Below are 14,816 nucleotides of genomic sequence, written 5' to 3'. Positions count from 1 at the left end.
AAAAAAATTTTGGAATGAGAGGTTGAGAAATGAACCCCACTAGCATTGTTTGTTACGATCGGTTTGTGTGCTTTGTCTTTTGGGTGGTATTTCGTGCAAGCATGAAGGCACCGGTTCCATTTTCGCCACAGAATCTTAAATACGTCTCGTCGCTTTATAGACGGGCGCTTCGAACCGCTCATGATTGGATTAATAGAAACGATTTCTATAGATCCAAGGCTGCCGAGATTAAACTTCGCTTTGAGCAAAATAAAGCCATTTCCGATCCATTGGAACTTAGGGTAAGTGCCCAATTATTAATTACAACCAGCAATTGCATAAAAAAATACTAACCATTATCCCATTTGCAGGATGTGCTACATAAAACAGAGGAGATGTTGGCCAAATTCCAGCATCCGGATCCTATTATTCCACCAAAGAGACCGGGCGGAATTATGTATGACAGGAATGCTCCTCCGAGATATGAAAAGGGTCCCGAGAACTTCAAGAACACTGTCTGAGTCTGAGTATTTGGATGCTGTCTGGGCATTTTCTACTATATTTATTTATTCATCCATCTATTTATTAACTCATTTTTTATCCCTTTGTACTTAGTTGACTCTTTCTTATCTCGGTAGTTTCTTCGCGACACTAAAATTCATATGAGGTTTTTCTTCTCTCGTTTAAAAGGGGAACAAGGATTTCGTTTTAAAGTCGAATATTAACTCTTTTCCTTTTAACCCCCCCTTTTATGGTTCAAGCATGCCCGCATTTGATCTGTTATTTGATTGGTTAATAAATACAAGTGGTAAGTCTATAAAAGCACTTAAAGAGATTTTGGCGCTTATCTTCCAAATTACAGACTAACATCCCTTTCTGGAATAAATACAGATATCGTGAGCCCTTCAAATCAATTCGTTACAAGCGATTACTTATCCACTTCTACTGTTTCTGCAACATTTCCCGAATCCGATACCAGTCATTTTGGCAAAGGCAAATTATCAATGCACTCTAAACCTCATTTTGAGAGCATTTGCGAGAGCAAAATGACCGATCTAAACGAAAAGTTCTCCCTTATAACATTATATATTGGAGTGGAACTTCTTGTATTTGTGCTAGTAGGAATATTAGCTTTTATTTTACTTGCAAAACATATTAAAGAATATTATAATATGTCTCAAAGAGAGAACGAAGTAAGATTTAGAGAACGTTCAATCTCAACAGGTAGTAATGGAAATTCGAACCAACTTCTAGAAGAATTGGGATTGGATGAGAAGAATTATGACAGTGAAGACTATTATAGTGATAGTTTTATTAGCTATTATGCAGGAGATACAGATGTAAAGGAGTCAATGGACCATTACTATGCTGATGAAGTTACAGGGGAGCCTAAGCATCATCCTGGAGATGCAGAAGATTTCAGTTTTGATAATACTTACATGAGTTCTTTACAAAGCTCCGCAGCCCCAAAGAACCTATCGAATTCTCCATTTGTTGTGAGAAAGTTTAGAACAGGAAAGCGACTCTCATCATGCTCCATTAATACTTATGAAGAGTCCTGTAAGTTAAAGCAGAACTGTCCTGAATATCTTGAGACATATTTGAACAACTGCCTTGGCAACGAAAACATTGCAAATACAGAAGATGTAGAGGTTGATTTTGATGAATTGGATATTGATCAGGAGTATATTGAGATTCATACGGCTGAAGAAATCACAGAAAGAATTGGGACTATTCGTGTTGCTATATCGCTTGAACTCGACGGAGTAAATGATATTGTCAAAGAAGTATTTACCAAGCATAATATATGGTGCAGACTACTGGACAGCGAAGAAACCGAAAACAGGCTTCGTAGAGCCGCATTTCAATTGATTTCAGATCTAGTTCAATATCAAGACGAAACGGAGGTTTTAGATGGAGAAATCTACTTTCAACTTGCCCACAGTATGCTCAAGGGAGTTTATCATTTGATTAGCAGACCGCAGGAAACCACAGTGGATTTATTTGGATCCACTATGAGATCTCTTTATTATGTCACGGCATCTATAGCTATGCAAGACTTTCTGGATATGTTCTTCGAAAAGTGGTATAGGGGCAGACAATACGAGAAGCTATGGGAGGTGAAATGTGAGATATTCAAGTTGTTGCTAGTTGCCTCGTACAATGAGATCGTTTGCAACCATGAGTTATATCAGGAAATTGACAGAAAGCTCAAATTAATTGACTTGCCTCCATCGGCAAAGTATAAAGAGCTCTTACTGATATGGGAAGGAATGATACCGGAAAAGGAAATAGGAGAGGAGAATTTGATTATGAGAGGAAGCCCTTTTAAGAGAAAGTTGTCTACATCAAGAAATATATCATCGGGAAGATCAAAGAGACCAAGAGCACTAAGAGATCTAACCAATATCAACTGAAAAGAGAAACGAGTGAATCTCTTCATAGCTAGAATAATTGTTCGTCACAAATAATATTAAAAGGAAAATAAAGGAAATTAAAAGAAAGAAAGATAAAACAGGTAATGATAGTAAGCTATTCAAATGTTACCTCCGCAAAAGAGTGAAGCATTGTCGTGAGCCATAAGAATATGGGAAAAATATGAAAAGAGTTTGAAAGATAAGGTCAATTTGTATTTGTAGAGCTTCAAGTTCACCAATGAACCTCAATTCCAGCGATGTGTGTGTGTGTGTGCGTGCAGAAATCAAGATTCAAGAGAAAAACCATCCACTCTTCAAAAGGAAATTGAAAACCCTCGCATTCAAGCATCAATCTTGGCAGTTTGAGTGGGGACATCTGTGTGTATGACGTCCTCAAGCTCAACAGAGTCATCAAGTTTGGTAGCATTACGTTGATCTTCCTCCTCTAAAGCATCTGCACGGTCATTAAGCTGCTGATGGGCCTTACGGAACAATTCTTGCTGTTCGGCCTCATTCAATTCATCCTTTTCACCACGCTTAATGTAGTACATTGGATTAACCTTGGTGAAGGTCAAATTTTTAGTGAATGGTAAGTGACCACGCTTTTCTTGGAATAGTAATAGAAGTAAGAAAACAATCAAGCACAACCAATAGACGTTATAGGAAATGACAGAGCCATAAGTGGCACTATTTTGCCATCCCAAAAGAGCGTTGAAAACGTCCCAACCATTATCAGTCTCCGGGTTGCAGCAGTTGACGTGCCAAACAGATGTAGAAATATCATAAGAACCCGGACCAGAACCACTTTCAGATGCATCGCCTCCGGTTTTATGGTTGAATCGGTTGGTCTCGAAATCCCAAACACCTCTGGAAAACAAACCAGCAGCAATCAAATAAAGAATAGAGGTAGAGAGGCAAAGGAATATTTGTAAAGATGAGGTGGATCCTCCATAGTAAAGGAGAAGGCCGACAGCAATACCGGCGATAAAGCCACAGATGACAGGCAACGGAAAAGATTTGGCAGGAGAACCAATACCAACACCACCAACAAAAACCACACATTCCAATCCTTCTCTTAAAGTAGTAATGAAGGGAAGAATGAACATGGAGTACTTCTTGGCGAGGTAGCTTATCTTAAAACGACCCCACTTTTCGGCAGGAGGAGTAGTCAAGGCTCTAGCGATCTTGATTCTCCATTTCTGCTGCATCTTGTTAATTCTTAACATGGCAACACCCATAATAGTAATCAAGAAGGTTGCAATGATACTGAAAATACCTTCCCAGAGGTCTTCAGAATTGGCCCAGAGATTTTTACCAAGAGAATAATATGCTCCAATAAAACCAGCACCAACGCAAAGACAGAGGAAGATACCCGCAAGGGAACCCACCCAGATCTGCGTATAAAGCTTCTTTTTCACTTTCTTATTCTTATCCGAAGAAAGTGACTGCTTGACGAAGGCCAACAAAATGGAGATGACAATAACAGCCTCCAAGCATTCACGGAAGACGATGAAAAACACCGAGACATTGAAAATACCGTTTGCGGCCATCTTTTACAGTGATGGAGATGGATATAACGGAAAGCCCAAGACAAGAATAAAACTTTTCACAAGTAGATGGTGGTGGCATTTCCACAGCTTATATAACATTAAACTTAGATTAAGCTTAATTAATTATAAGAAAAGCCGAATAATGTTTGAATTACCCACCAGTATTGTACTCTCTGTTATTGTTCCTCTTCTACAATGAACGGCCCAAATAACATTCACGACGGCTAAATCTAGCAAATGAGGTTGCAATAATGTACGAAGATTTAAAAGAACAATGACTCCCATAACGTTGTAATAGGAAAAAAAAAAAGCAAACAAGAAAGTAAGATGCCGCTTTATTTCTTTTGCATACATATCTAATCTAATCCATCACTTGAGAAAACCGGCAACGAGTTAGTTAGGGATCTTGATACATTGCCTCCTTTCAGGAATCTTGATACATTTGCTTCCAGAGTTGACAGTCGAGAGCAGATATTTATGAGCGTAATCATTCAAGAACTGTTAATAAGTTGCTCATTCAAGAGTGCACAACGTTGCTTTTCTGTCTGAAAAATTATACCCAGTTTGCGACGGACTTTTCGGTCTACTGAAGAAAAGAAAAAAAAAACTTCATTTGATTCATGTATACCATCCACTAATTGGCCGATTTTATCGGAATTTGTAACATGGGAGTGAAAGGGTAGTCGAAACCTGCATATATTAACCGTCAATTCATTTCTGTACCAGACAAAAAAAATACCACACAAGGACAAGTAAAATAAATTACATAAAAGCTATTTAGGCACTCAGTTTAATCAGCATTGATCCTCATCGTCCAGATCGGCTTCTATATCGCACACAGCTTTACAATTTGGACACATGAACTGAGGATAGGTCTTTACTATCAACGGTCGTATGCACTTGTAATGCCATGAGTGTGAACAACTCGACACAAACACTGCCTGGCATGGTTTGATAGGTCCGAGGCAGATTACACATGGTGTTAGATCTTCATCCTTTCTAGTTAAAGTCAATTCTTTTAAGCGCTTATGGGCCTCCTTGGAGAACTTGGCACCCCTTCTCCGCCAAGAGAAATTCAACTCCACCTTCACCTTAACGCATCGATATATCTCTTCAGAACCACCTCTGTAATCCATACCTAATTGAAGAATGTCGGAATCGTTCAATGCAAATTCTCCGCTTTCTACGTTAGCAAGGGAGAGCCTCAAGTGGTTAAGAAATGTTCCTGACGACGAACTAACGTCTCTTATATGCCACTGGCCATCTTCGTCCACCGTCAATTGGGCATGCTGTCTCGAGACAACCTTGCTTTTAAACACCACCGCAGCAGACGATCCCTGCGGGGCTGTAGCTGCGCTTCTACACTTCTCTGTATATCTTCCCATTGGAATGCTCATACCTGGTTTGATCTTTCGAATAATGGGACCAAAAAACATGTAAGGAGCAGATGAAGAATGATCTATAAATGGGGTTAAACGGATAGAGTAGAAACCGTTTTCGTCTGGCTTTCCTCGCAGGTCGTGCCAACTATCCGAGGTCGCATCTGCAGCAGTTGCGACCTGGGGTATGCTTTGCAAATCTATTGCATCACCTGAATCGGAAGTAGCTGGTGATGCCGTTGTCTCAGACTGTTCACCGATATCTTTATTGCTTCCCTGTTCATTCAGGATGTGATTTATTCCACCATATCCATCAGCCGATCCATCAGCGGACCCATTAGAGGTTCCTTCTGCTGACACTGGAGCATAACCGGAAACAGATCCATCCGCAGATCCATCAACCGATTCTGAAGTGGATGCAACAACAGGCTCTGTAGATTCATCAACCGATTCATTGCCAGATTCCTCTGCAGTGCCATCAACTGATCCAGATGGTGCATCACGCCATTGAGAACGTTCCCCCGGTCTAGGAGGACAATTAGCGCAACTGTTGAGGTTGGCCATGGTAGGACTTGTCGCCATGCTGTAGTTGTATAGTTGTGGATTAAATCTGTTATGGCGGCTAACGTTCAGTCCACTGTTGTTGAATTCATCGATATTTTCTAAATTCTCACTGAGCGCTAAGGACCCAGTCGAAGCACCTCGATAATTAGCCTGTACAGGGCAGACGTATTCTGGTAGTAGAGAGGGACGTAAAGGTTCATAGCGCAAATCGTGGGGAAGTCCGTGAGTAGATCTGTGGCGCATCACAGTTTGTAGTCTATCGGTACATCCTTGCACCTCTTCTTCCGACGCTTCGACATCTGACCCCTCACGTACGTTGGGGCCGTTGCCGTTGGTGTTACCAACGGCAACATTAGTGTCAGTGTTAGTACCAGCATCGACAGGAACACTTATCGCCAAAGGCGATTGGTTCATAATGGAAGGGTTGCTACTGCAGTGCCGACGCGGTATACTTGCAGTATTTACAGTAACGCTGCTAAAACCCCCTCTCATACTGGAGACAAAGCTGGAGAAGACACTGCTGACAGACGACTTTCGATGAGTGGTGTTGGAGACAGAACGAGTTTCAGGAGGTATAAAGCGATCGGAACTCGAACGAGATGACTGAGACATTCTTGGGAAATGGGGAATGGCACCAGTACTTGAGCCGGTCTCGTTAGCGCTGACGCTTCTGCTTCTGTTGTTTGCAGAAGACTTTCTATGTGCCTGAAATAACGGAAACGTCAATTTGGTAAAATATTGGTACTGCTAAAATCCAATACAATGGCTATCTACTCCGAAGCAGAAAATCACTGTTACTGATATTCACTCTCTGATATCTTGAGCTTATCTCAGCCAAAGTTGAATCAAAATTGTAAAGAAAAAATTTTACTATGAGAAAATTAGTGGGATATATTCTTGCTCTCGCGCAGCGCTGAAACAGAAGGCGGTATTAAATGGTGCACAGATGTTTTTCACATTAGCTCTGATCCTTTCATCTCCTTCAATGCTTCAATACAGTATCTCAAATCCCTGTACTCTTTTTCCTTGGGTTCCCATGATCTGAATTCTTCCAAGAGTTGTTCGATCATTTGTTGTGTATCTATTGTAATGCGTTGGTCCCTTCTTTTTTCCTCTTTTCTCTTCAATTTTCCCATTTCCTCCATAAATCCTCTCATGCACCATGGTAAATGGTATTCGTTCATATTGAATTCTTTCAAGTCGAAAACCTCTTCCTTAACAGGTCGCTCAAACATCAAATCCGATGTCTCTAGCATATTTCGAATTCCTATCCGGTAGACATTACCATTTTCTATCATGGAATTTGCCCTAACTTTGCTGTCCTTCATCCGATTGCCGCTCTCTAGGAAGAAGTTGCTCAATTCTAGTAGTAATTTATGATCTTCCATATTCAAATTCTTCACTGTAAGAGCCAAATTTAGTAATGTCACCAAGAAATCAGGCTGATTACTGGCTCCATCTACGTATATCGCTCTGTAGATATTGGGATGTGCTAAATGAACGCATAGTGACGAGTATATCGGCACTATCGGATGTGTCATCGACCCGATAAATGATATCTTCACGTTCTGACTAATAAGAATTTTCATATGCCTGATCAATTCCCGGCTCTGCAATGTTTCTCGATCTTGGAAATCAAATAACTCCAGAAGAATATCATTCTCCAAAGACTGGCTACTATGAGGTTTGACTGTCAATTTCGAATCCAACCCAATAGCAGGCCCCAAAAATGACCCTCCAATATTTATCATACCAACCTTCGACACATTATTCAAATACCCGGCAGTAATGAGTCTTGAAAGAAGATGAACAGAAATTGCGACACTCTGCATATTACTAACCATCAGTAAAATATCGCACTCTTCTACTGAAGTAATCCAGTTCTCCATCAACGAAATGCAGTTACTCACACGGTCAAATATACTTCCATATCCATCCAATGCTATTGTTTCTATTTCCAATTCAGTGTTATGCTCCTCCCCCCATTTCAATAACTGTAATCTTGTCATCTCCACCATTTCATCTGAACTGCCAGTCGGTTCATTAAAAAACTTTTCCACCAACTGTAAAGGAAGAAAGCTGTGAACTCCAACAATAACAGCCTTCTTATGTTCTACGGTCTTGGATCGCCGACTGTACCTAGAGTCATGATATAGATGTGTTTCTCCAAGGAAACATTTCTGCACAGGTCCTCCTATCGAAGAGACAAGAATTCGCAGTTTTGTTCTGGTGGTTAGATTTCTGTAGTTCCAATCCAATTTTGGAATAACCACAGATGAGTCAATTTGAGATAATTCAAGAGCATCTTCTTTGACATCCGTTTTGAATCTGTCCTGTTCCTTTATATAAAACTGGCATTGAATGTCATGCTGTACTGTGAGAGGCTCCTTAAGTGATTTTGTGCCCATGATCGATATCTGGCCGCAATCATCACCTACTCTTTTGTAAAAAGCCCATGAACTTGGTTTCAAGTATGCTGACGTCTTAATTTTGATAATATTTTCTGCTTCTTTGGTGGATTTTCTAAGTTCATTTTCATGTTGATGTTCGTTATCGTTTTCGCTGACGGCTGTAACAGGTTCAGTCAAGTTTCCAGAACTCTTCGTAGCGTTCCTATTCGATATCCAGGACCACCATCTGGATGATTCGGTATTTTCTCGTATAATTGGTTCTTCGCCAACAGAACTTACCACTTTGGAGAGCTCATTAGGTTCAAGTTCTTCAGCAGCAGTAGTAACAATGTCTATAGAAGGCTTTGGACTCACCATGGACGACCTATTGGCCCAAAAGAATACTGAAGACTTACGTGGGATGAAACCAAAAGACTCTTTAGCTCCAACAGAAGTTTCGACATGTTCAGATTCTTCTCCATTTATGTCTTCGTGAACAGAGGCCGATTCTTCAGTCTCTTCAACCGTCCGTGGTGTTTCTCTATCAACTTCTTCCAGTTGATCACTTTCCCATATATTCCATATAGACCATCTTTCTTTAATCCCTTGCGGTTTTACATTCTCTTCGTTCTCTTCCCCCTCTCGATGACTCTCGTCTTGGGGTTCTCGTTCTTTCATCTCGTTTCTATATTCCTCCAATGTCAATTCGTTTTGAGTCTTTGCCGGTGTTTCAGCCTGCTGATCAGCTGGAATCCCATTCTTTATATCAACCCCTGTAACAGGAATCATCTGTAGATCTTTCGAATTATCATGCTTCTGCTGATAGCTAGATATACTGTATCTCGTTCTCACATTTGGCACACGACGATCTTTACTTCCATAAAAGGGGTGAAGAAGCAAATTAGATATTGAAACGCTAGAACTGGAACGTTTTATAGATCCGTCATCATCGCTATCTTTTCCTTCGGTGAATTGCATAATGCTGATAAATACAATTGCATCTTCTTGACAGAATAAATAAATGAATAGTAGTGCGCCTAAAATGCGATAGCGCATTTGCGATTTTGGATAAGCCAGAGAAATAAAGTGCGAACGAGACAGATAGAGATTACTTAGTTATCAGTACCATACCGGGTGAATCGGTCAACTGATATTTTTGTATTGGCATGTCATGGAAATTCAGCATTCTTTCTCAGTTAGAGCAACGAGATGGGATATCTGACGGAGAGACAGGCTTTTTCAGTTCTATCGCATACCTCTCCGAGCAGATGCATCAACAGTCATTAGTAGTTTCTACACTTCGTCAGGATGATACAAATGATAAATTATTTAAAGCGCTGGAAGAGATTGAGCACGTAAATGAGCGATATCAGCATAAACAAGAAACTATGGAGCAAATGAAGATGGAGATAGAATCATTGAAGAAGGACATGGCTGTCTTGAAAGAAGGTTGCCTAAAACTTCGGGACAGTAACTCAAGGCTACGGGAGGAATCGACTATGAAGAACCGAAACATTGAAGGAATCAATGACAGTATTCTCTCATTACAAATAGAAAACAACCTGCTTAACAAATCGATAAGCAGACTCAAGGTGGAGAATCAGCAGTTGGTTGAGAGGTGGATGAAGAAGGTTTCACAGGATGCAGAGGTGTTGAACGAGGCTAATAAAGTTTTGGAGTCGTCAAGGGGAGCAAAGTGATATATTGCAACCCAATAATGTTTTAATGTCCTCGAGAAGCAGCTTCTTTACCCATCTTCTCTTCTCATCTAGTCTTTCTCAGATCTTCGCGTATTCAGAATTTTCACCTCTAGACGATTATTCCATCAAGTTTCTTTATCTTTTCATCGGTATGAATACTGTCTCTCTCATTGCTAGTCGGCTTTCTGTAGACCAGCAAAAGTCCATTGCTTCAAATCTTGTCGATAGCTTTACCAAAGATGATTCCTTGGACGCTTCAGCTGAGTCTGCTTATATCACCACTTTCTGCGACTTGGTGAAAATAATTCCTCAGATAAGGTCTGATTATTACCACCCAATTTTGAAGTATTGTCTTACAAGACTTGAAAAAGATTCTTTTCATCAATCCTTTATTCAATTGAGTGAACTTTTCGAAGATCTGCGCTTTCCCGAGGCTTTGCTTGCGTACATTACGGACCAACTCCTGTTTTATGCTATTTCCAATAAAAGGCTGTTTACCGAAAGTATCCGAAAGCTCATCTTGGCTGATGAAGCCGCTCAAGGTTCCTTGGAAATCACAAAGAAGGAAATTCAGATCTACTTGCGCTTCCTCGAATGGTTCTTCATGACTAATCGGACATTTACTATAAAATACAGCGATCACAAAATCGACAAGATCTGTTTTCTTTATCTTTCTATTGATGACACGGCCATTGCTCAATCCGCTTCCAGAACTCTTAAATGGAGAAATGAATCAATTTGTGGCGATAAAGTTATGGTCCACTTTCTCTGGGAGATGATTTTCTTAATGTTGAAGACGAAGGAGTCTTCCCTGATCTCTTTCGCATACATTTTCTGGCTTAGATTCTTCAATTATTTTGGAGTTGATCGTTTACGCGATCAATCTTCAGAGTTTCAGAAGCTCATGTCCTCTGCAAACTACTGGGAATGTCTTAGGAACGGCCTAATTAGCTTTGTTCACGAGCAGAGAAAGTTTTCTTTGGTTTTGGTTCAACTTTCCGTACAATCTCTTTCTGTTGACCTTTCTCTATTCGTGATGAAGTGGGATGTCAAACACAGGGAAAAGTATTTACTGAGCTGGAAAATATTCTTTACTTTATATGAGATTCTTGGTATTGACACTTCTATGAACCAAGTAGAAGCAGCATCGAATGATCTTGTGAGGATTTTATCGCCTGAATCGAATATACCTGTATCATTTGCTTTAGCTATCCTTTCTGTTGGTTTCAGAGCTCCTACCGATAGAGTGAAACGCTTTGCATTGGAGTTGGCTTACTCCCTTCCTGAACCCAGTTTGCGCTTGTTCAAGTATGACTTCAGCTTTCTTACTGGCATGTTCTTGCCATTTGCCATGAGCGCATCTTTCTTCACTGTCCAGAAAGTAAATGATGTGGAGTTTGAATGCGCATATGGCGATCGAATCTCGGCATTTGTATGCAAGTGTGTTGAATCAATTGATGATCAGAAAAGTCAGTCTGAACTGGTTTGTAGTGTTCTGAAACTTCTAGTTTCGAGTGAGGCAAGCTATCAACCTGCAAGGGTCTATGTCGCCTATGGCCTTTTGCGAGGATTACAAAAGCTTAATATCCGTTGCATTACCGTCGATATGCTTGATCTTCTGTATTCTCTATTTCAAAATCATGCAGAATCCGCTATTTGGCAGAAAATGCTCCAAACTTTGCATTTGAAAATGCTGCTCCATTTGGATACCAAATCTATAAACTTGCCAACTCTTCTTACCATTATTGGTTCTCATATCAAGTTCAATGGTTTCGAGATCTACTCGGAGAACGAGGAGTTTTTCCTTGATTGGCAGAGAATTACAAGTCAGATGATGTACTCGAGTTTTATAAATCAGATGAGACCCGCCAACTTGAGCTTCCTGCGTTCATTATTTTGACTTCTTTCATGTTGCAAAGTAATGTGGAGCCATCGGAACTGGTGGAATCTGTTTTGTCTTATCCACAACTTCCTCAATTTTTTGTTGAGGCATCAGCTTCGAATCTACGCTTTGACAAACTGTTCTTAGATCCCCTCGTTGTCTCCCGATTGGGTAAAATGGTTGGTTCCATGTTTCAATTGGATTTATCGTTAGACAGCTCAATATATCAATGCTCCGAAAAGCTAATGTCTAGCAAAATCCTTTTCAGTTACGATTTCTGGTCTAAAGTCGAACTTTTTCCTCTCTTTGCCAAACTTGCTGATCGATTATGTAGGGTTACTGATCCAGTTCTTGCCAAACAGTATGCAGAACAGTTTTCCTTCTTCACTCGCTGTGTGACTGAATGTCTTTACAACGAGAATTTTGATATCACTGTATCGAAGGTTCTTAAGTTGTCTAGAGGAGTGCTAGAGAAGTTACCCTCTTCTTCCAGAGACAAAACATTTTATAAGACTAAGGACAAAGTTTATGGTTCGACCATGAATCTTCTTAGACAAGTTATTCCTTTGGAGCAGGTGAATTTCACCACTAAGGAAAGCATCTTGGAGTACTGTTTTGAAATTGTTGACCGATCTGAGTACTACTCCCATTTGGGCAATGTTCAACTTCTTTCAACTTTGCTAAAGGAGTATACTAGTATAACTGTGGAAGACTGTCACAGAATTCTACAGATAATTAGACTAATCTGGCAAGAGTTAATTAAGGACAGGTTAGTGATGAAGCAAAGAGATCTTCATCACAAATTCATCCAACTTCTAATGAGCAATGTGTTTTTGAAGTTTTCAATAACGGATAAGATCCTAGCTGATGATATATTTGATATTGCTAGCCAAATTATTGATAACTCCTCTGTCAGAAAGTCGCTCTTACCAACTCTTTTCAAGTGTGTTTCTGACTATCAGGTGGAGAATAGTGAGAGTTTTGAGAAAGCATACTGGCTGGGTCGATTGCTGGTCAAAGGAGCATTTTTATATCAAAGTGATGATAGTATCTTCCTTATGGATAATGTGTTGGCTCGTGAGTATGATAAGTATTTCAATATGGGCGATAAAGGTGTCTACGAACAGGTTTATGGATGGCCCGAGTTCTGCTATAGAATTTGGATTAAGGCCGTTGTATCATCAATTAAATCACATCAGTTTGCTTTGACACTGTGGGATTACATTCTAGCCAATGATCAAGTATTTCACTTAATTCAGCCCGTTAAGAGAACTGACCACAAGGAGCAATGGAAGAGACTCCAGTTACTTGCACTTATGCTCTCAACCTTGGACATAATGGATACAGTCAAGTTGAAGTACTATATGGACAAGTATCTTTTGCCGCGTATTTTTAAGGAGGCTTCGCCACTTTGCCGTGTTTATATAGAATGGATGATATCGTTAATGGGATACAAGCATGCTGAGTTCAGGACATATTTTCAGGAATCATTTCGGGAATCTGTTCAGGAGCAGCATCCGATGGCAATCTCGATTTATGAGAGAAGCGTGGTTCTTATTGCCAAGCAAATGCCAAGGGTACAGGAGAGTAAACTGCTGACCAAATTCTTAGTGGATGTTGTTGTGCCATCTGCCACATCTAACAGAGCCCTAACTAGGCACTTCTCAAGTTCTATGGCGGGTGTCATCTTGAACGAGATTACAGCCAAAAGGTTGGAGATTCCTCCAGTTTTGTTATCTGCATTAGAAAATATTGATAAGGTTGCGCAGATGGCCGCCAGTTACGGCCGCTTTAGATCGGGCAATGCTATGCTGTGGGATATAACAGACGATTTAACATTATCAGGGATCAACGGAGGAGTTTTATTGAAGATATCTGACCGAGAGATCGATGCCATCTACGAGAAAAGTTGGAAAAAGTATCTATCATTGGATCAACGGTCAATCTTGAGGTTGCCTATTGGCCATGATCAGCCAGATAGGTGGGTGAAAGAGAAAAGAAACACTAAAATCAAATTGGATGCATATGCGGGACGCGAAGAAGATTCTTCAATGCTACAAACTAAGAGTGGAGTGTGGTCCACTGTTATGGAGACAGACTCTAACATCAGAGCAGTCTCAAATATCAAAAGGTCTCCCTTAATTGTACTGGCATCCTTAGTGGATAAGCCACCTAATATTGGTGGCATATGTAGATTGTGTGACTGCCTTGGAGCAGGTTGGATGACTGTTAATGATATTAATGTGAAAGAGAGGACAGAGTTTCTAAGTGTTGCAGTGACGGCGGAGAGATGGATGCCGATACTGGAAGTTAATGTAGATAAAATTATCGAATTCTTGAGATTGAAGAAGAAGAAGGAAGGATATACATTGGTGGGTCTAGAGCAGACAGACAATTCCGTGGAGTTGAATAGTGAACTTAAGTTCCCAGAGAAGTCACTTATTGTACTTGGCAAAGAGAAAAACGGCATCCCAGCGAACATCTTGGACGAATTGGACATCTGTGTGATCATCAAGCAGACTGGAGTGGTGAGATCTATGAACATTCAAACGGCCACCGCTGTAATTGTGCAAGCCTATTCTGCTCAGCACTGTTAAAAAGCCGACTCAAATGATTCTGGTTCTTCGTCTGCTATAGTATCGAGTGCTTTTGTGACAGCACTTCCTATTTGTTTCACCATATCAATAGCTTTGAATAAAGTCTTCTTGGTAGCCCCTTTACCACCCACTGTAGATAGCGTTATTGTTTCTAGAGGAGGTACAATTTTACCTTCATTATAGCCAACGCATATACCGTACTCCACCACCTGCTGTTCCTCTAATGATGGATCTGCAAAGGCATTATTTCCGGCAATACCTATAACAAATAGTAAAGTCGGACTTTTCCCACTACTTTTAGAAATAAGGTCCGTGCAGGATTCCCAATCGTCCGAAAACGTAGGCTCTTCTTCGACCT

At 40.4% G+C, this 14,816-nt stretch overlaps 7 protein-coding genes across 7 annotated transcripts; 4 read left to right on the top strand and 3 right to left on the bottom strand.

The window, feature by feature from the left end:
• Nucleotides 1-101: 101 nt before the first annotated feature.
• On the top strand, nt 102-500 carry FOA43_001450 (uncharacterized protein; the record flags this gene model as incomplete). The annotated part of the gene is made up of 2 exons (XM_038921765.1): nt 102-281; nt 351-500. 2 exons carry the CDS (start codon nt 102-104, stop codon nt 498-500), a joined length of 330 nt encoding a protein of 109 aa, XP_038777693.1.
• A 141-nt stretch (nt 501-641) lies between these two features.
• Nucleotides 642-2,396, top strand: FOA43_001449 (uncharacterized protein; the record flags this gene model as incomplete). Its single annotated transcript, XM_038921764.1, has 2 exons — nt 642-646; nt 812-2,396. The coding sequence occupies 2 exons, from the start codon at nt 642-644 to the stop codon at nt 2,394-2,396; spliced, it is 1,590 nt and encodes a 529-aa protein (XP_038777692.1).
• A 341-nt stretch (nt 2,397-2,737) lies between these two features.
• FTR1 (high-affinity iron permease) lies at nt 2,738-3,946 on the bottom strand (the record flags this gene model as incomplete). The annotated part of the gene is made up of 1 exon (XM_038921763.1): nt 2,738-3,946. The coding sequence occupies one exon, from the start codon at nt 3,944-3,946 to the stop codon at nt 2,738-2,740; it is 1,209 nt and encodes a 402-aa protein (XP_038777691.1).
• Nucleotides 3,947-4,740: 794 nt separating this feature from the next.
• On the bottom strand, nt 4,741-6,303 carry FOA43_001447 (uncharacterized protein; the record flags this gene model as incomplete). Its single annotated transcript, XM_038921762.1, has 1 exon — nt 4,741-6,303. The coding sequence occupies one exon, from the start codon at nt 6,301-6,303 to the stop codon at nt 4,741-4,743; it is 1,563 nt and encodes a 520-aa protein (XP_038777690.1).
• Nucleotides 6,304-6,842: 539 nt separating this feature from the next.
• FOA43_001446 (uncharacterized protein) lies at nt 6,843-9,257 on the bottom strand (the record flags this gene model as incomplete). The annotated part of the gene is made up of 1 exon (XM_038921761.1): nt 6,843-9,257. One exon carries the CDS (start codon nt 9,255-9,257, stop codon nt 6,843-6,845), a length of 2,415 nt encoding a protein of 804 aa, XP_038777689.1.
• An 873-nt stretch (nt 9,258-10,130) lies between these two features.
• FOA43_001445 (uncharacterized protein) lies at nt 10,131-11,879 on the top strand (the record flags this gene model as incomplete). Its single annotated transcript, XM_038921760.1, has 1 exon — nt 10,131-11,879. The coding sequence occupies one exon, from the start codon at nt 10,131-10,133 to the stop codon at nt 11,877-11,879; it is 1,749 nt and encodes a 582-aa protein (XP_038777688.1).
• Nucleotides 11,880-12,037: 158 nt separating this feature from the next.
• Nucleotides 12,038-14,458, top strand: FOA43_001444 (uncharacterized protein; the record flags this gene model as incomplete). The annotated part of the gene is made up of 1 exon (XM_038921759.1): nt 12,038-14,458. The coding sequence occupies one exon, from the start codon at nt 12,038-12,040 to the stop codon at nt 14,456-14,458; it is 2,421 nt and encodes an 806-aa protein (XP_038777687.1).
• Between the last annotated feature and the right edge of the window lie 358 nt (nt 14,459-14,816).

This window comes from Brettanomyces nanus, chromosome 1, assembly GCF_011074865.1.
Source record: "Brettanomyces nanus chromosome 1, complete sequence".
NCBI classification, from domain to species: Eukaryota; Fungi; Ascomycota; class Pichiomycetes; order Pichiales; family Pichiaceae; genus Brettanomyces; species Brettanomyces nanus.
This window is presented reverse-complemented; position numbering and strand designations above follow the sequence as displayed.